Source organism: Ambystoma mexicanum, chromosome 8 (assembly GCF_040938575.1).
Source record: "Ambystoma mexicanum isolate Mex_15411 chromosome 8, UKY_AmexF1_1, whole genome shotgun sequence".
NCBI lineage: Eukaryota > Metazoa > Chordata > Amphibia > Caudata > Ambystomatidae > Ambystoma > Ambystoma mexicanum.
The window spans coordinates 1179118001-1179140042 of NC_090929.1; the positions used below are offsets into that span (position 1 = coordinate 1179118001).

At 43.2% G+C, this 22042-nt stretch overlaps 1 protein-coding gene across 4 annotated transcripts in view; it reads left to right on the forward strand.

Annotated features, from left to right (window-relative positions):
- Positions 1-22042, forward strand: part of PCDH15 (protocadherin related 15) — a 3978145-nt gene that overhangs the window by 3662019 nt on the left and 294084 nt on the right. For all 4 annotated transcript variants that reach the window (XM_069611238.1, XM_069611242.1, XM_069611241.1 and 1 more), the window contains one exon: positions 11524-11612. In XM_069611238.1, the coding sequence (XP_069467339.1) occupies positions 11524-11612 (89 nt within the window). The remainder of the gene's footprint in view (positions 1-11523; positions 11613-22042) is intronic.

Sequence of the window (22042 nt, forward strand, 5' to 3'; positions counted from 1 at the left end):
GGACGAAACAATATTATATCAGTTTTAACAAACCCTCCTTTTGGCTTATGCCAAGCGCTAAACTACCTTTAATCACTTTGCGACTAACTCCACGTTTCAACGTCCATACACCCCGAATCATTTTCAGACATATCTATTGCCATTAGATCAAACACTAGAGTTTCTTTCAACACATACTCCTTGGAAACCTTATCTAGGGCGTATATTTTATGCCCTAATACACTTGTTGCTTGTGCGCAACACCCCCCTAATACTGAACATATACCAGGGAGACACTGTATACAACAACAAAGGAACAGAAAACTACCCAAGATAATCAGCAGGGCCAAAAACAACTTCCATCCCCACGACCGTAGGAGGTCCCAAAACCATGCACTAAGATCCCAGTTTCCCTCAGGAACATGCACTTCTGAACTAAGAACATGTAGATTTTGGATAGCCCTAAAGATCGTTGAAGAGGAGTCTGGTACGTAAACGCAGCAAGCGGACCCCACTAATTTACATACTCCTCCACGCTCAGCCAGAATTACATCTAATGCCATCCGGTTCTGAAGAGCTACTAATCTTATCACTTTCTGTTCTAACGTCATATTATAGAGTATGTGAGTGGTCCGGTTGATGGTTCTCTCCAATACTCTCGCTAGTCCCCTGATATCTTCTGAATTCGTAATTTGCCCAAAAAATGGCACAAAGGATTTCATGATGTCTCCTAGAGTTTGCGCTGGAGTATCCCCTTTCACTCCTCGTTGTGGACGAGTCTTCGAAATTTCTGCAGTACTGGCAATAAATACCCCAGGTAATAGAATAGAATCCCTAAATAGCAGGTTCCTTGCCAATCCCTAGGCAACCATGGAAATGCCACATTACCGCAAACAAAATAGACAGGTTCACCTATGTACAGATAACAACCCTTGATCCGGCTCCCTGGTCTACTACAAGCGATGCAGAATCACTTGGAAGAGTAGGCACATTCTGAATATCAACAGATGGAGGCAAGGGGCCAGGCAAAGGAGCGACAGCTGGAAGAACAACAGGAAGAACAACTGGGAAGACCGGAGGAACTATAGGAGGAGGAACAACAACGGGAAGGGGCAAAACGCCAGGAGGAGGGACATACCGGGGTGGCGCGGAGGCATCAGGCCTTCGTTCATGCAAAAGTTTATTAATCAATTCGTCTGACGTATGAAAATCTTTTGAAGAGTACATTTTTTGAATGCCTAATTGAAACGCTCTGTCCGTGTTCCTAACTGACTCCAATTGTTTATTTTGATCATATAACTGTGCCTTTTCGACACTTGTCATATGTTGACCCATATGTTTCTCTCTACTCTTTTGTTGCTGCAAAGCTTCTGTTTTCCAACTGTGCAATGCGTCAAATGCTGCAGGTTTAGCCTTTTTCTTTACCAATACAGACTCTAGATATTCTATACGAGGGATTTCAAAGCTACCATTGGTTGGCCACCGAAGATTAGAGTTATGTCTGGTCTGTCTGTGCCAAATGTCATTAAATGCTATACTACCAAAGCCTTTCTTACAGTACATAGTACATGCCAGCGACGCCTCATGTGGTGCGGGACGGCTATCTTCCAAAGATTGTCTGTTGCTGCGGAATAATGCCCTAAAGCAGGCAGACAATTTCCCAGGCATATCAGAGTTCTGGTGTTACCTGGTCAAATAATTGTGCTCGCGAGTACAATGCGCCAAATTCAAATTGTCAGGGTTAAATTATGAATTGGGTCACAATTCACCTGACCAAAGGACTGGGAGGCCTGATCGGGTTACGAAGGACAATTCTAAGGACCCACGTGTCTGGTGATTTCGGCAAATTTACCCACCTCAATATATGGACCCTGTGAAGACGTCGTCTCAGGCTACAGCTCACCGTTCAGGGATCAGATCGTGCTGTTCTGTCGAGGAATTTACTTCTCGTCCAGAGGGGCCTTTTCTGTTGGCACCGTCCAATCCAGGTCCGATAGCCGAGCCAACCTTCAACGAGACAAAGTCGATCTTGAGGGTCCCTATTCGGGTGCCATCTGTGGAATCAGAAAATACAATATTAAGGCTTTTACACCATGCAAAGAGAAATACACTGACACGGGCTTGTAAAGATTCCCAGAATCTAGGGTTAGGGCTAGGGTTGCACCAGGTTCGTTCCTACTTTACCACCAGGTTCGTTCCTACTTTACATATCTCGTGCATGCGGTTTACTTTTTAATACATTTGCTAACAAACACTATTATTCTCTAGGTTTAACTTTACACTCTTCACACATTGCTTTAATACAGGTCAAACAGATGTTTTGCATGTCGTGTTTAGATTGCGTTATTGTTCTTGTATACTTGTAGGTTAACATCGCCGATTCAAGTAATCCCCTGATCCCGAGGTCAACAAGGACCAAGGTCTACATGACCCTAACATGTAGCCTGCAGGCAGATTTGACATTAACTCTCCTACAGAGGTTGAAGAGGTTAAAGCAAGAACAAGAGAACATGAGTCGGCCATTTTAGGCCACAGGGTGACTTTGCACGATAAACTAAAATGGAAGCTTTAACCTAAAATGGAGGCTTAATTCACTTAAGGTCACGACCTTGCAATACAGATTTCCTCGCAAAGCGACTGGGCATAGGCCAACATATACAATGAGGACGAAACAATATTATATCAGTTTTAACAGTGCTGCAGATTCAGGTCTGCCAGGGAGTGAGAGCAGATGCTCTGGTCCTGGAGTGATCTTCAGTGCTTCCTGTTGATCGTGTTGGCGGTGGATATGTTGGAGGTCTGCTTCATGGTGGAGGCAGTCCACATAAGTTCCGGTGAGTTGCAGCTATGCATTGGACTGGTAGGGTGGGCTACTGTCAGGGAGCTGCCTGGGGGTAGTGTCAAAGGTGAGGGTGGTGTGGGGAGAGGGGTGTGCTGTCAATGGGATGACTGGGGTGGTTGCAGGGGTGAGAGGGGCTGGTGGGTCGTGTGAGGACTTGAGGGGGCTGTGTGGTGTGTGTGGCGGAGGTGAGGGTGATGTAGGGAGGGGGTGTACTGTTAGGGGACTGCCTGGGGGTAGTGGCAGAGGTGAGGACAGTGTGGGGGGGGTGCACTGTCAGTGGGCTGCCTGGAGGTACTGTCAGAGGTGATGGTGGTGTGGGGAGGGGGGTGTACTCTCAGGGGGCTGCCTGGGGGTAGTGCCAGAGGTGAAGGTGATTTGGGAGGGGGCTGTACTAATAGGGGGCTGACTGGGGTGGTGGTAGAGTTGAGGGGTGCTATTAGGTGGTGTGAGGTCTTGATAGGGCTGCCTGCGCCTAGTGTTATAGGTAAGGGTGCTGTGGGGAGGGGTGTACTGTCAGGTGGCTGACTGGGATTGTGGCAGAGTTGACAGGGGCTGGTGGGTGGTGTGAGGACTTGAGGGGGGTGTCTGGGGGTAGTGTTGGAGATAAGGGCGGTGTGGCAAGAGGGGTGTATTGTCAGGGGGCTACCTGGTGGTGGCAGATGTGAGGGGGGCTGGTGGGTGGTGTGAGAAGTTGACGTGACTGCCTGGGGGTAGTGTCGGAGGGGAGGGCCACGGGGGGAAGGGGATGCACTGTCGGGGGATTGCCTTGTGATAGTGTCAGAGTTAAGGGCAGTGTGGGCAGGGTGGTGTACTGTCAGGGGGCTGATTGGGGTGGTGGCGAGTTGAGGGGGCAGAGGTGGGTTGTATGAGGACTTGATGGGTCTGCCTAGAGTTAGTGTAAGAGGTGAGAGCATTGTGGGGGGGATGGGGTACTGGAAGGGGGCTGACTGGGTGATGATAGAGGTGAGGGGAGCTGGTGGGTGTTGTCAGGACTTCATGGGCTGATGTGCAGTAGCGGTATAAGCCGGCAGTTTGCACCCCTGCGAAACTGCAAACCCCCCCCCCCCGTACTCCCAAGGCACCCAGTATTTATTTACATGGGGGCTTGCACTGTTTCCCAGGTGTGCAACCTTGACTTGTGAGGGAGCGTGTGTGTTTTCACAGGGGTGCGGCCTTGGCTTATGTGGGTACTTGGGTGGTTTTGCAGGGTGCCACCTTGACTTACGAGGGAGCTTGCCTAGTTTCGCAGGGGTGCCACCTTGACTTACGAGGGAGCTTGTGCATCGTTGCAGGGGTGCACCCTTGACTTACCTGGGTGCTCACATGGTTTTGCAGCGGTGCCGTCTTGACTTACAAGGGAGCACACGCATTTTTGCAGTGGTGCCGCCTTGACTTATGAGGGAGCTTGCATGTTTTTGCAAGGGGTCAGCCTTGACTTAGGAGGGGGCTCGCGAAAATTTTCGCAAGGGTGCCACTTGACATACATAGGCACTCTTGCATTTTTGCAGGGGTGCACCCTTGGCTTACAAGGGAGCTTGCACGGTTTTGCAGGGCTGCCGGTTGGTGGGTCAGGGGTGGATGCAGAGGTTTGCCCTATGGTTGGTCTATTGCTTGGATTTTGCTTTGCGTGGGGGAGTGTTGTGAGCATTGCTCACGCAGCTTGGTTTTGTTTGTGGGTGGGTTGCAATGTGCTTTGGAATCCATTAATACACACAGTGCGTTTTGGAAACTGTGTGCATAGGGCCACGCATAGTCTTTCTCGGCGTGCAGGACTGTTGCGATCAAAGCACACTTTTCCATGAATCAGGCCCTTAGTGTGCAACGAGGAAGTGCACAAATGGAAATTGCTGATCGAGAAAGTGAAAGGTTCAATGGACTGCAATATTTTAAATATCTTGTTCCATTTTGCAATGCATACCCACTCTGGGTGTGTGACCGAGAGCCCATGCACCTTTACCATGGTAATATAGGCTTTTGAACACATTGCCTGATCATGCACACAAAAAAAGTCTCCTGGCCTGCCTTTGTCAGTATCTAATGTCCCCAATGCCATACCGGTTGACGTCGTTGGTTCTTTCAATACTAGTTCAAAGGTGTTAAAAGTGTGATAAATGTGTCACTATTAAAGGATTTTCACAACTCGAAAATCAAGTGCAGTTTCTAAAACTGGCATCAGCTATTTTGTGTCAATGACATTTTAATCCAGGCAATACATTGTCTATTTTCAGGTGTATTTTCAAGTATGAATACCTTTTTTTTGGCTAACTGTATCCTCCTCTAATACTGAGCAAAGTTACTAGTGCAAAAAGTGTTTAGGTTGATCTAAAGAAATGTGTGTAAAAGCCTGTGGCCATCATGGAGATGTGCTTCTACACATGTAGGCCTCAGTTTATGGTGAACAAGTAACCCGATAAATTCACCAAAGCATATTTCTAAACTGTCAGTCACATTTCATATCCACAAGAGGAACAAAAAGTGCAGTAGCAAACACCAGGGATGATGTCCTCTATCCAGCAGATTGTGACAAATCAGGTATAGCATGTGTTGGGAAGGGGGGATGATCGTCCCAGGCTCCCAAGCAGTTTCAGATAGGGCAGAGGTCTGGATGTGTGTTGTATGGGCTTGGGGAGGGTACATTGGGTAGGAGGGTGCTGATAGGGGCCACAGTGTGGGGATGTCGGTGCATGCTTTGGGTTTAGAGTACACTGGGAATCAAATGCCATTTTAAATAATAGCAGCCATGTTCAAATTGAGGCCTAATTCTGCGCTGCAGCCAGCATTGCAGGCCCAGACCCCGAACATGATAATAAGTGTATGCATGCAGGAATAGGTCGTATCATGGACACTGGTGAGAAAGGCCAGAGCTCCAGAGTTTCATAAACCTTTCATTGTCTTATGTTGCCAGCATTAGTATCCTAGGAGGAAATGCACCCTGCAGGGCCACAAGGGGACTGAGAGATCCCTGTAAAAAGCGATCCTACGAGAAGGAGGGCACAAGCCAACGACCCCCACCAGACCAAGCTCTGAGTAATAGCACTCAGATGCCACCCTCACAAGACCCCAGCATTCCAAGATACTAGCTAGTCCCAGACCACTGACCATAAAGTTGTTAGACCCCCAATAGATCGGAAAAGATCAGAAAGCATGGATAGGCTGCCTTCATCATTAGGTCATGTGAATAGTGCTGTGAGGTGCTGGGAGGGGTAATACAATTAACCTAAAATTAGGGTGGTGATCTTGGAAGGGAGCCAACATGTCTGGAATCAGGCTGGGGTTTGTGAGTTGCAATGACCTCAAAGTATTTTCTTAGCCCTTGTCTGCAGTACCAGGTGCACATTAGGTTAGAGATAGAGAATGCATTATTTTTCTTCGTATAATGAGCAACTAACTAGCTTTGTGCCTGATTATGTGTGAGTAGGGGTCCACGTGCAAGAAGATGGACACAAGGGGATGGGACCAATGGCCTGGCATCCCCAATGGAGCAGGTAGCCTATATATAGGGCCACGCCAACCAGCCATTCGGATTTGCAACTTACGTAACTGATGATGCTGTGTGCCTTTTTAATGAGTTGTTTTTGCCGATTTTACTTGCACGTTCCGTGGCAGCAGAGGTCTTTGCTATCGCATCTATGTTTTTTCGATATCAAACCTTTTTCTCCTGGCAAGACGTGTGCTGGGCCTTTTTTCCCTAGTGAGTTGCATTTTCTTCCAGTGTGAACATCGAGTGGCTTCTCTACACATGCTCAACTCACAGACTGGATGGTCCTGTGAGCTACTGTAGCGTCGATTCAGTCATTTCCCCACACTCACAACCAACATGCTCTAATTGGTTCACACAAACTATGTTGCTTGCTGCCCTTATCCTGCCTACTTTGCTATTCATCACACATATGCACCCACTAGTAAAGTTGATCTATTTTAGCTAGTTACATTTCAATGAAATCATTTCAACATATTCTAAGAGGGGTAGCATGAAATTACAAGCTCTTTGACCCTGGTGATATCACAAGTAAAAGGTCCTCCCTCTCCTAAAAAGCTAATCACATTGTGGAGCTTAAGAGATGCTTACTGGGCTATGGCATTATACTCTACATAGGGCCTCATTACGACCCAGGCGGTAAGTTACCGCCTGGGCCGTGACTTTACCACCATGGCGTAAACTACGTTTACGCCATGGTGGTTGGCGGATTTACCGCCCCATTCCAACCTTGGCAGGGCGGTAAATCCCCATTTTCCCATTTTCCCTTCCCCATTCCCATTTTGCCCCATAGGGCATAATGGGAGTGGGGAAGGCGTTAATTACGCCACCGTAAATTACGGTGGCGTAATTAACTCCATGGTCCCTTAGCGCCATGGATTTTAACACCTGCTAAAAGCAGGTGTTAAAACCTCCATGGCGCTAAGGGACCTCGTACTCAGGCGGTAAGGGCCGGCGCTGTTTACGCCGCCGTAAAACCCTTACCGCCTGAGTTGTAATGAGGCCCATAGTCTGCAAACAAACAAAAGTGTAGAAAAACAGAAAGCAAGATATTGCTACAATCTAAGAAAAGAAACACTTAGGACATTAACCATAAGAGCACTCCACAGGGCTATTCGACCTCTGTGGTCTCTTTTGCGACCTCCAAATATAAAATTATATTTTTATTTTTTGGAATGCAAGCTCCTGGGCTGTGGCCAGAACCATGTGGATCTTTAATTCTGGAGTGGCTAGCTGTCTTGTTCAGGCCCCTTAAAAAAAAGAAGAAAAATAAGAACATGAAGGCCACAAGTCTAACACTTTCAGCACTGCACCTAAATAAGAAAGAAAAGGAATGCCAAAAGATGTGTCTTTCTGGAATTCTACACAATAATTGCTAGACACATTAAAGGTTTATTTCAGGCACACTTCAGGGGGTGAGTCACTGATTTAGTCTGTTCTTAAACGCCTCAACTCAGCCTTTCATCCTTCTGAGGTCGATAAATGGGTACCAACACTGGTTGGGTTATATTGTGTGTATATTTCTTCTATGTAAAGCGCTTAAGCTTAAGTGCTATATAATAACACATCATTATCATTTGGTCATGGACGTCTGCTTGCAATCACAGTAATTTGGTAATATGGTTTTATACACACTGATCTTAACGATACATATGGCGATCCATTCAGGCATGAAATGTACATCACATTATAGTGACATTATAACTATATTTTTCGTAGTGTACAATGCTATGTGATGCCACTTCCTGTTTTGTCAACCGGTAAAAGGTTGTGGTCCATCGTTTCGTGCAATATCACTTTGGGGTGGGGTCAAATGACATCACTTCCTGTGATGTCACTTCCGCTACCCCTTGCATTTTGGTGAAATGACGTCCCTGGACCCACTCTTCAGGAACTCTTGAAACTAGCTTGGTTGACTATCCACAAGGACCCTCTAAAACATATATATAGAAATGCCCCATATAAAACCCCTTCCCTTCTCCCAGCAGACCTCAAAATTCTCCACTAAAGAGCTTATAAAGAGGGAGCATTGATCTAGCAGCTACTTCAGTCCGGTGTCAGGTTTTGACTAATATGCCAAACCCTCATGAATTCTGATGACAACCATGTTCCGGGCCAAGCCAGCATCTAACCAATCCCTCTTAGGATCTGTGTCCATAAACTGGAATGCCATACCGAAAGACGGTAGCAATAAAATAAACCTCTTGTCTTTAACTCTTATATGCTGTACCAAAGTCCATCATTGTGGTCTTACCCACAGCTCGCTTGTCTTAGAAATGGTCCTATTGGGAAGAAATCTCAAAGTACCCCTTTTCTGCAATCGTCTTGGCATCTTGGATCTTTCTGTGAAGCCCTTTTCTATATAAATCGCACATCCCTCATCTTCTGGCTATTTATCCTCCTTGGCTGCCATCTCTATCTCTCCCTCAGTTTCCTTTAATTGATTATTTGCAAACACAACACCCCTTTGGCATGCTGTCTCCGTTTAGTTTATGTGAAGTGCTCTGTCAAGTTTGCATGCTTGGAGCTATAAAACAAATTGTGTCACCGCATGGTTCGGTATATAATTATAGAAATGTAATTGTAGCAAAGAATCCATTCTGAAGAGTCGGTCTAGCTACCTGCCTGTGGCTATTTAAAGACTCTTTTTATTATTTGGAGCCATAAACACTTTACATGGCATATGCTCAAGACAGGTAGGTTGTGACATATTCTTGCTCGACATCTTTTTTGCCGAGTACTTTTGACGTATTGCTTTCTGCAGTGTACCATTCTGTGAGGATGTTGGCCATGAAGGAGATGATACTGGAAGATGACAAATCTTTCATGATTCCCTTCACAGCTTAATTCGAATTCTTGTGCATTGTTCTCTTCTTTTTTTGACTCCAGGCCCTCCATAAAAGAAAAGTTTTACTTTGAGCATTTAAAGATAAACTCCCCAAACTGATTGAATTGTTTTCTAAACATTTATAAACAGTCATATTTGCTTATTAATTCAAGCATTCTTTTGTAAATTTGTCTACTTGTCTTATCTATTTTGAAATACAAAGTCTATTTCAATTTAGCTTCATATACATCCCTAACTTCATGTAAACAAAGGTTCCTTATACCCACAAATAAGTAGTATTCGATATTTGTCTCCATTGTTGGTGTCTACTGTCCATTCCTTTTAATCCATATATCAATATCACTATGTATTTTGTTTGCGTTACCTTCACTCCTATGTAGTCTCAATTTATTTGCAATTATTTCATAGCAATCAGTGTATTTTGATGTCAGGTGTAATAACTGCATTTCTGTTCTGATGATATGAAAAGATGCAATTAACGAAAACAGGCACATAAATCCTGTTGCCTTAAATGTACTTGCATATGATTGATTAGTAGTTTTATTTCCGAGTGGAATGGCTACTGTAGCTATTCACCAGACGGCTTTGCAGATTTTCAATGAAGACTACAGAATCTCCTGACCTACAAATGTGATAACATGGCAGTATGCTCGCCCAGTTATAGAGGTAGCCTTGGGTGGGAGGCTCTTGCTGGTTACCGCTATTTTGAATGAACAATTGTATGTTGCAGGTGGTGAATATTTTCAGTGGTTGGGCTCACACATCTATGTGAATTAGTGTGAGTAACCAAACAGAGGCAGAGAGTGTAAAATAATGTATGGGGCTTTGGGATACACGCAAGAAATATTTTGAGATGATGATTTTAAGTGGTGCATATGGCAGGTACATTTTGAGAAAATCAGATACAAAGTATACAATTAACAGTGGGGTCTCCTAAGTCTCACAAAAAGAAATCCAATAGATTCAAGGCCACTAACAATAGACATGAACATTTTGCAACATTTTCTTGATGCCTTGGTCCACAATGTATGAAAGCTTTGCCATTATAAATCTCGTACCTGATTCTTCACCACAATATATGCTGTCATTGCCTGTGTAAATCACTAGCATGATGATGTGCTACAATATATGATGACATGCCCAGGGTAAATGACTTGCATAATACTGCTCTAACCGCACAATAGTTGACACCGATCACATGGAAAATCACTTTCATGGCAACATTGCCACTGTTCTACATGTTCATGAATATGTGTCCAAATCATATGCCAACATTGCCATTGTAAATTGTTTTCATGATGTTGGTACAGAATATTTGAGAGCACTGTCATTTTGAATCAGTTTGATTTCTCTGTCTCAACATGCCAGCATTGCCTGGGTAAATCGTTTTAATAAAGCTGTGCCTAAAATGTATGCTCCAATCATACTGTGAATTCACATTGGTGGTGCTCTGTCCACAATCAGTGTATGTTTATTTTACTTTCATTTTGTTGATGCACACCCTCTCCCTCAATTGTTCAGAAACTCACCCAGTCACAATTCATGCACACTGTGTGTGCGTGTGCACATGAATATTTCCACTTCTTCAAAACACTCAATCAAACTGTTGCAAACACGTATATTGCACAGCATTTGAAGTGTGCTTGCACTCCTACACATTCCACCTTTTAACTGCAGCTTCAACAATCACATTCTCTATTGTGTGATTGGGCACAGGCACAGCAGGACTCACATTCATGCTGCAGGAATCAGAATCATGAGGAGAAAGGCGTGTGATGTGAGTTGTTTGCCGGGAATCTGGGTTGTCAATCCAGCTTGCCCAGCAAATGCCTAGAGAATCCCTCATGCCATTTTTATTTTTTATTTTATGTATGACAGCTCAATCCTATATATACCGATTTCGTTGTTGTTGGTGAGTAGGTGGCAGTTCCAGCGCACCATCTGGTTGGGGTCACACTGGGCTGGAACAGGGCTCCAGAGGGGGCAGCAACCCCACTTGACCCATTGCTCTTCCACTTGACTCAGCTCCAAATTTTAGCCATATCCTTAACTGGGATACACCTGCTCCATGTTATCTATTCAGTATTGACAATATTGGTAGCAATAACTTTGCTTTAAGAATCTTTTGAAATTAATATGCAACCTGTGTATACATTCCTTACCAAACTGAGTAAATCAAGTACTATATGTTGTGTTATTTTGTGTTTATTTAATTTAAAATTATATACGTATCTGACAACCTGTATCCTCTAGCTATTCAAGGGTAACCTTCAGACCATTTGTTTGATTTGTGAATTTTGATCAACTTACATTTAACAGCCTATTGTATCTTTGCAACATTGTAATCATGAATGTGATTGTTGATCTTTTTTTCAGGTGTCCGTAGTCAATCAGTTGGATATGCAAGTCATTGTTTCCAATGTTCCCCCCACTGTTGTGGAACAAAATATCGATGAGCTTATAAGGTAATTAGCTGAACCTTTTAAAATATTATGTACATTTTGTCTTTAGTGCACACTAATCAATGTAAATGTTATTGTTGTATACACCAATTGTATGATATTGCACATTAAACTGAAGTAGTTAAACTATGTCAATGGGATTCTTCCTCCACTCCCCTAAGTATTATGTTGCGGTTAACATGAATAACAACTGGTATATGCTTGAGAAAACAATATCAGCAAACAAAGTACTTTAATCATGGCTCTGTGAACAATGCTGATTTGTTTTTGGTTGCTCAGACACAATTGGTTATAACATGTTTATTACGCCAGAAACTGCTTGATACATTCGAGACAAATGCTTCCACAATCAACAATAGTTGTTTTAGCTCACCTTAATGTTGCAAAGTGTTTGATGACAAACGGCTTAAATTGCTGCTGTTAGCCCATTATCTTACAGACAGAACGTTTTGCCGACATAAATAGCAGTTTTAAATCACCAGTGTGACACGAATTTAGGTAACCCAAAACATATTCCATTGTTCACGCAACATGTACATATCTATCTCCTCATGAATGCCAAGCTCACATATACTTTCTGTCCCAATAGTTTCTTGGTTTGTTTTAGTCTCCGACAGGTAGCTAGTTTCACTTTTGTGAGTCTAAACTAAAAGAGGACAGGCAGGAAAAATACATTGACCTGTAGTTTACCAGTTAGGAAAAAGATAGCAGTGCCTGGTATCCTCAGATCTCAATAATATTGAACTTGCACGTGTTCGCGAATGCCGCATGGTTGCATGTACTTGCTGACAGCCCTCTTCCAAACTGAACACGAAAGACTGCCACAAAAATCTGTTTGCAGCCTGAGGGACTGATGACAAACCCGATTTATACCTGACTCTAGGAGTGGTCTTTGATATACCATTTTCATTTGGTTGTTTTAGTTGTAGTAGTAAAAATACATGCATTTCCTGCATACATGCATTTTATAGATCAATAAAAACGTGAAACACAAAAACACTTTCTTAAATCATCAATAGTTTATTATTTATTGACTGCATAATAGAAGTATAGATTCCAAGATATGTACCATAACATCTATTCCTTATGTGCATCACATTAGTACACAATTATGTCAATGCCCATGAACCTACTGTGCCATTACCCAGAGTAGATGCATAACCACCACCCATCACTGGCAAATGTATTTACTCCTTGGGAGCGGAAGTAATTGTAATTGGTTATTTATAACGCGCTTAATGCCCAGAGGTTTCTAATAGCGGACTTGGGAATCAAACCTGTGTTGCTCCAATCCATCTAAAGCACTCCATAGGGAGGAAGAGCTTGGCTGTCCGAAGGAGGGAGACAAAGGTTTGAAGACATCCATTCCAAAATGTCTGTATCAAATTCCAAAAATAAGGTGTATCTGCTGTGAATTCATCTCCGACATCTGTTCTTCCTTGGTCTTCCTTCCCGCTTTTCACTGCTGAAGACATTTTGGCTGCTACTGCCAAACTGAAGAAGGCCTCTCCCCTGGACCTGATTCCACTCTGGGTCCTTAAGGGGGTTATGCCTGACATAGCCCCTTGGGTGACTCAGGAAGTTAATCTTTCCTGTGTGGAGGAGGATTGATTATTGTAACTCACTCTACTTGGCTCAACCCCAATATCGTATTGACTGTTTGCAGCTTCTACAGAATCTTGGGGCCAGGGTAGCTAATGGTTCCCCTTATGGATCTCACATCCCTCTGGTGCTAAGCAGGCTTCTTTGGCTCCCGGTAGACAACCAGATTGCTTGTAAGGCTCTCTGCATTGTGCACAGTTTCTACACTCCATACAGGATGGTATCTTCGGTCTCAGGATAAATGTCCTATTCAGATTCCCCGTTATAGACTTCCTAGAACTAGTGGTCAAGCTTTTTCAGTGGTTGCAGCCAAGTTATGGAACTATGTCCGTCAATCGCTTAGAGCAACTCCTGACCATCTAACAGTTAGAAATGCCCTGAAAACGTTTAGCTTTTGGTCTGCATTCATGCCTGTGTGGTTAAATAGCGGCAAAGGGCCTCCGGTGCATGTGCTCTTTATAAAAATTTGGTAACATAACATAAAGAAAAGACCCCCAAGGTTTCTCTCAAATTTAATATATTTGGCCAAAGTAGCCACAGGGAAGAATGTGTGTGTGAGTCAGGTTGCCTGCATGAAGACTATATCTAGACACTTGGTTAGGTCAAGAAATTGGTAACCACATATTTGTCCTTTAGGCCTGCAGCGTTCCATGATAACACCCTAAACAACAGGTTGCTCGCTCTGCATAATATGTTTCGTATCATTTATGGTACATATGACTAATACGTTTATACAACTGGTTCTTTTAGTTGTGCAAAGCATATTTGTAATTGTGTCAACAGTACCTCTCTTTTTGAACGGGCACAATATTGGAAACTGTGTACATAATATGGTGGTGCATTGCTTGTATTGTTGGGAATACATTAGTTGTTCACATTCTTCATATTGAAAATCAACACCTTAATGTACATTTAATACATAACAAAGTAAATTGGGAACAAGTCTCAGTACTCAATTTACTTTATCATAACTAGTTTTCCACAGTCTGAAGGCACGATAAATAGAACACAGCATTTTGTGCAAATAGGATTCCATCCGGGAATTACACCTCAAGGATTTGGTTCTGAGTGGTTCTGTGTGAAGAGCTCTTAGCAGATGAACACAGGTGTCATAGAACTCTGCCATGCTTCAGGATCCCATAGGCACCTCCATAGCCTTTGAACATACTCCACTGTTAATACGATTGACAAAGTGGCATGAGTATTCACAGCACAAGGCCACACATTACACGATCTAACCCTGAGTAAATTATCATTGCAATTGGATCTCATGGCACAGTATGTGGAGAACAACCAGGATTATCCCTTGCAGTAACATGCACCCTCAAATCCTACACAGAACCTTATTACCTGGAGATGGAATTTGACTCAAGGGGCAGTGCTATCAGCATGTGAATGCTCAGGGGTGGACTGGGAACCAAAAGAGGCCCTGGAAATAATGTTCAAAGTGGCCCCATATTACACATTTTCAGCAAGCCCAAGCCTTTTCCTATTAGAACATTTGGAAATGAAATAGGTTACCCCACAGGCCCAGGGTGCAGAGGCCTACTGAATAATCTCCAGAGCTTTCCATCGGCCTGTCCACCCCTGTACATGATATGTACAATGGACAAAATCATAGAGAGTAACCAAACAAACCAAATGTTCTGTTTCATGCAATCAGAACCTGTGTCATGGTGCTTTGAAACACATTTCTTGATGTATGAGCGTCTTATAAATGCACAATAAATAGAAATTAATGGTGGCAATTCCTCGGATCATTACAAGAAAATAACAACAAGCAGACACCGTTTCACAGAACAGCTCAGCTGAAGAGTCTAATATAAATTGTGCATCTTGGATTCAATTAATGGCAAGTCTTGATTCAGTAACCTTTATAGCTGGAATTTGGCATCTCATGACAACCTTGTGAATTATCTGCCAATCACCCTAACTGGTCACAAACAAACTGGTCATTCAACAATTCTCATGCAGATACATGAGAGGGTACTTTGTTAAAATTACAAATACTATTACACTTTTTCAAAACATGGATTCATCCCATCCATGTTTAGATAAATGAAATTGCAAATAGAGCAGTAAATATTTTTAGTATATTGGTGACCTATTTGGACCTTTTATTCTTTGAGCAGTGTTGTTCTTGGCTGAATCATATTGTAACTCTGTTCATTCAATGGGGTGTTCTCATATTTGATACTGTTTGTATGTGGACTATTTTTCGGGTAGTGATTATTGTTACAGAAAAGACAAATATGCTTCTACTCAAACTTTTAATATTGTGCTTGTGTGATCATTTGTTTAAAACAATTATGATGATCTGGTAGGTCCTTTTGGGGCTAATATAGTGTAATCTGGGAACTGGTATAATTAAACCATTCTGTTAACTGGAGTTCACAGTGGTGATGATTTGTGATCATATGACCTAATCTGAGGAAATTAAGGTGCAAATTGGATAACAACATAGTGCTCTGTTTGTATTAATTTGTAACATTTTAGAACATCGTTTGTCAGTTTTACGGCCATAGCGTACAGCCATAGGTGAATTACTGTATTTGCAGATTTGTGGTCAAGAACGCGAACAACGTGCAATTTCCGAGCTTACTTTGGTAAGTGTGATGTTAATTGGAGCCACATATGTGAACTGGTGAAATGAATATGTCAATGCCATCCTTCTCAACTGTCTCCGTGATAACCCGGGTATCACCGATCAGGACCTGGCTTGGCTGACCTCCTTCCTCTCTGACCGACCCTCCCAGGTCCAACTTGGGTCCTTCCCCTCCTCTATCTCTATATCTATCTGTGGTTTTCCCCAGGGGTCTAACCTTTCTCCCTTGCTGTTCAACCAATACCTAACACTTCTTGCCCACCGCATTGCTGCTCTCTGCCTCAACTTTCAGTGCTATGCGGGTGACACTCAGCTCATTTTTCAGGCTCCCTTCTGCCACCTCTTCTCCTTCTCTCATCTCTGACTGTCCGCCATTAAGGAGTGGTGTGACACCAATGATCTCTGTCTTCATTCCAGTAAGACCGAGATTCTCCTCACCAGCACACCCGCTCCCTCCTTTCCTGTTAGTCTCTGGCTGGCCTCTCTTGGCCCTCTCCCTGTTTCCACCAATGAGGCTAAAAACCCTGGGGTCATCTTCGACTCCACATTTTCCTTCTCTCCTCACATCTCTGACGTCTCTAAGAAGTCACACTACCAGCTGCACCTCCTCAGCGGTTTTGTTCCCTTCCTCTCCTTCCCCCAGAAGCTCACTGTCTCCAGAGCTCTGGTTCTCTCTAGGCTAGACTATTTCAACAGCCCCTTTCTAAATCTGCCTGCCTATACTCTTCGCCCTCTGCAACTCATCCAAAACAGGACTGCGAGACTTGTCCTTGGCCTCAAGCACAGGGATCATATCTCTCCAGGAGTGAAATCTCTGCACTGGCTTCCAGGATTACGTTCAAAACCCTCTGCATTGTCCACAAGGCCGCCTGGGGCCTTAATACCTTTAACTCTCTCTTCCTAAATATCTTCCTTCTCTGGCTCTTCACTCATCTGCTGCCAACTCCCTCAGGGTTAGTCGCTTCTCTAAGCAGCGTGTTGGTGGTAGATCTCTTTCTTCTGCCGGGGCCTCCCTCTGGAACAGCCTCCCTGCCTCTCTGAAACTTGAGGAGAACCATCTCTGGTTTCGGAAGCACCTCAAGACCTTCCTCCTTGCTTCTGCTTTCTCTCGTCCTCTCCCCTGCTGATCTCCTGGCTGATTATGAAACTGCACTGGTCACCTGTCTACCCTCTGATCTTGTGCCCCATTCCCTCCCTGCCAGCTGCACACCTGCACTGCCCCCCTGTCGACCCCTGTACTCGGGGACTGTTTCTGTATCCCTACAGCCCCTACTAGCACTTGACACCTGATGCCCGCACTTACCCTTGCACTTGCCACCAGCTGGCCGCACTTTTATTTATTTCTTATTTATTTTCTTTATTTATTTACTGTTATCCTATGTTCTGCACTGCCCCATCTTCCCCTTCCCCCTGCCCTGCACTTGCACAGTCTCAATGTCACCTGGCCTAGTAGGATCTCTGTCTTCCTTCTGTTTCCCCTCCCTTGCCTCGTCACACCTTGAAACACTTGTGTATAGGCCCATTATAAATGCCATATCATATCATCATATCATATCAAGTGGCGTAATACATAAATATTTAGGGAAACAGGCGCATATTGGATAACTGTGAATGATATATTAAGTAAAGGACTAGCATCAATGGTGTATAATACACACTTTCTAAATGACTGATTTATTGAAAACTCAAAATGCAGGCATTCAGTTAGAAGAGCTTTCTCTCAAATGATGTATTGGAAACTCAAAATACATGCTTTCAGTTACAAGAGCTTTCTATCAAATATCAGGATACCATCCTTGTTTAAAAAAAGCAATGCTATGATAGTATGTGGAAACGTTTGGCTACTGTGCATTGATCATTCTGCTTAGAAATACTGCAACAAAATACTTCTAATCACTTTTCTATAAATGAGATACCCCCCTACTTTAAACGTATTGAAAACATATGCTTCCTTAACTTTTAGTTTTTTCTGATAGTGTTATATGTTTGTTCATTTGACTATTTGAAGAGAAGAATGAATATAGCGATGGGGCTCTCTAGGTGCCATGCCAATAAAAAGCTCTGTGGTCAAGGATATCACTGATGATTTCTGCAAAATCTTTCCAAAGATTGATCGCTTGAAATAATTCCAAACCTTGATGTGATGGATGATTGGGACCTATATCACCGAAATGGGCATTGTCCGTTGCACATCTGTTGTCATGCCCACCACCGGGTAGTAGGAAGTACCCATCACAGAGGAGTATCTGTGATTTGAAAAGTCTCAATTGACAGTAGCCTCTGCCTGACGTCATCAGAGGTCTGTAGGAACTGACACATTTGTAAGGGGGCATGATCCCTGCACATAAAGCTCAGCTCCCAATTGCCACTGGTGTCAGGATTCACAGAAAGTAAAGTCTTCACTGAAGTAGAACAATTCCCTGCAATGCTCCATAAACTCTCAAGGATATCACCATTACCACATGAATCACATTATATAAATATTTCCATTTAATTCGAATGCATCGAATGCAGTCTATACTCTCTGTATACTCTCATTCTAAACATTCTGTCTTAAATAGCAGCTTAACATAAATCACACATTTTATTTTCACAACTCCATATTCTAGTACCCTTATGGACCTCAACAGGTGACTGGATGTCTTGGGAGAATGACCTTTCCCCAATATAGTCCTCAGCCTCTCTTCGGGTAATAACCTGAGGGTTGCTAATGACCCTGCAATGATGACCCCGCCCCTAGGTTTATAAAGCTTAATTCTATCATATCAACTATTATGCTCAACAAAGTCTCCAAGGGGATAGCAGAAGGGGATTTCTCAATGATACCTTGGTTGTCGAGATATAACATTGCCCTATGGACCAGGTGACAAAGCACAACTTAGATTGAAGAGCACTGCTAACAGTCTCCCTGAAACTTTAAGCTCAGATCCCCAGATCTTCCTAATGCCCATACTCTGGCTCAGGTTCACATACAATGGGGAAATATCTGAGGATAATGGATACAAGGAGTGCAAGAGGAATGCATGAGATGGTCACAGAGGTGCAGAGTTCAAGTTGTGCAACTTAACAATGTATTGTCCATTTGCTGCACCTGGAGATCTAAAAAGAATCTGCTCAAGGATATCCAAGATTTCAAAGGTTTTAGACTTCTCCTGCTGAAGTCCAAAGGCATTAAAATGGTAGGCTGCAGGTAATCAAGGAATAAAGGTGTTGTGAAAGACACCCTTTTGCTTTTCATACATCTTTTCTGGCAGCATGGGGGTCCCTTTCACCCTGGTTTAAGTACCACTTGTCTCAGGATGGCCACTCAATCACACAGAAATATGAAACTGACATGTTTTTGAGATTCTGGTGTGTTCTCTTTACTTTGAAAGGTTTGCCTTGTGAAATACACTAAAATAACTCATGTTCAATCCCTAGAGACAACAGGTCTAATTTATGAGCTTGAGATGAGAGATAGTAAAGGCAGGTTCTCGACTGACCAGCTGGCCAAATTGACCTACATTGGAATTAATGGATCCTCATGTATAGATGATATCCAGTTCCAGGCCACGGACTGGGTCCTCATTAAGAATGTCACAGTGATGGACCGATATGAAAGTGATCATAAGATACTGAGAACCTCCTTTTATGTTCCCCAGAATGCTAGGCATTTCCCCCAAAAGGTTGAGCAAACAGCAACCATCAGCGCAAAAATATTGAATGGGACACATTGTAGGAGATGAACAAAAAAGCTGAGATATATGTGGCGGCACTGTCCCATATTGAAAGAATCTGCTTCTTTTGATGATAGATGTAATGATATTGGGGCCTTAAGAGAATTTGAGGAGGTTGGTCAGTGAAATTGCACCATTCCTAACGTGTGCTAAATCTGTCACAAAAAAGAGAGCACTATGCAGGGATGGATGGTACGATGATGAATTTAGATCAGAGAAAGCCAGTCTAATGTTTGAAAATAAGTTCACAGGTGGATAGAGAAACGCTCAGACTGGAAAGAGCAACTTACAATAACATTGTGAAAGGCTAAAAAAGATGCCTTTCAGCAAACCAAATGAGAGAAGCTTAGAGCATCTGTAGTGAATGTTGATCAACTCAAGTTTTGGAGCTTGGTAGCAGTTAATGAGGCCATTGGTGTTAACTCCCTCCAGTGTTGTATACATGCTGATGCATGGTTCCATCATTTCTCTGGGCTATACAGATCTGACATTGATTGTCCCCGCAATGTGAATGCAACCAGCTTATCTCTTTCTGTTACAGCGAGCAAGGAAGGACATTCGCTTGAATTGACTCTCGATGAGGTCACTAGGGCCATAAAATCCCAGAGAAGTGGGAAGGCCCCAGGATCAGATAGGATTCCCACAGATCTCTATCAAGAGGTGCGCACAGTTTGGGTGCCAGTCTTATTACACATTTTTAATCCTGCTACATGTGAAAATGCTGTCCCATAGTCATGGCATGAAGCCGAAAAAATTCCCATATTTAAGAAGGGTAATGAGGGTGAACCAGGGAACTATCGTCCAATCCTGCTCCTGGACAGCCTGGGATAATTTGTTTGCTAATTTGCTTAAATATGAGGCATCTCCAGGAGTGGGTGGACAAAGAGGAGATTATTAATAATCTCCAAGCCGGCTTTCAATCTGGGAAGATCAATATGGATCAAAGGTTCCATCTTTTCGTTTTAGCACAGGAATATACCATCCTTAAGAATGCCTGATTGCATGCCATCTTCGTAGATCTAAAGACCGCATTCGACTGGCTGCCCCGAGACCTGTTCTGCATGCTACAGAACAGGTCTATTCAGATGGTACACTAAATGGACCCCCCCAAAGCTTGGCAAGGACTCATATCCTGTCATGTTTTACGCTGATGATGTGGTTTTCCTCTCCACCACATTCATGAGCCTAAAATGAACAATGAGAAATGTATTGGCCAAATGCAATGACCTGGGCTTAACACTCAAAGTAGGAAAAAACAAAACGTTTTCCATCCACCATAGAAATATCAAGCGACAAGACCTGCTCCTCATTATACATGATATCAGGTTGGAGCAGGTCGAAACGTACGATTGTATGTGAATGTGGTTTCTGAGACCGTGACATGGTCACCACAGGTTGAGAAGTTGTGTACCAGCTCGGTGAAGTATAGTGGGGGAGCCAGAAGCTTCTTTGGAAAGTATGGCAAGGGAGCAGTCTCGACTGCGTTATAAATCTACAGGAAACAGGCCAAAGTAGTGCCCCTTTACAGTGCAGACATTTGGGGTTACTCCGGCTAGCAACCGTTCCACCTGGCAGAAAATACATTTCCAAACGACTTTTTCTTGTTGCCGCAAAGTACACTTAATGCCTTGTGGAGGATGGAGGTAAAATATTGCAAAACTATGACACAGGTGATCATGCCTGAGGGTGGGAAATAGTTGCAGTGGTTCGCCCATGTAAAAAATACTTGAACATTACTCAATCTGACAAACCTGTGGACGACCCCAGGCGCTATAGAAAAAGCTATTTGAAGGTCAAAGAAGTAGCTTTGCTTCAAAGCTTCTATGCCTGGGCTCGACAAATCTAGCAAATCCAATCTGACTTTGTGTTCGGATTTATCTAGAACGAATCACATCATCTTACTCCTGGACCCTCTATCTGGAATTCAGATCAGGCCCTAGCAGCCTTTACCAAATCCTGGGACGAAGTTAACACTGGATGTTGCCTGTTGTGTTTAGCCACTGAAGAGACTACACAACTTTTTTTCTAGTTTGTGATGAATATAGCGCACTCAGAAGGGCAAATCTAAGAGCCCTATTTTACACTCAGGCTATCAGAAGGATGGTTGATGCAATGAATTGCTGAAAGTCCACAGCCAATTCTGATGCTGTATTTTGTGATGCAAAGTATATACACTGTGCATGGTTGCGAGGCAGCCAGGTGATGAAAACTTTAAAACTTAGTTCTATCTTTTAACTGACTACCATGTTGTTGGGCGATACCATTGAATTTGTTGATTATGCTTTGCATTGTTACTGCACTTTTGCCACTGTTACGTGGCTATGATTATTAATGGCATTTTTGTGTTGTGTTTTAATAAGCCTTGTGCTGTTTTATACCTTATAATGCCTGTGTATTTGTGTACCTAAAGACTGTAGTCGAATAAAGGTTTTTTGACTGACTGACTGACTGACTGAAAGGTTTGCCGACCAATCCCCAAGCTGGTGAATTTCACGAAACCTTCAGTATTT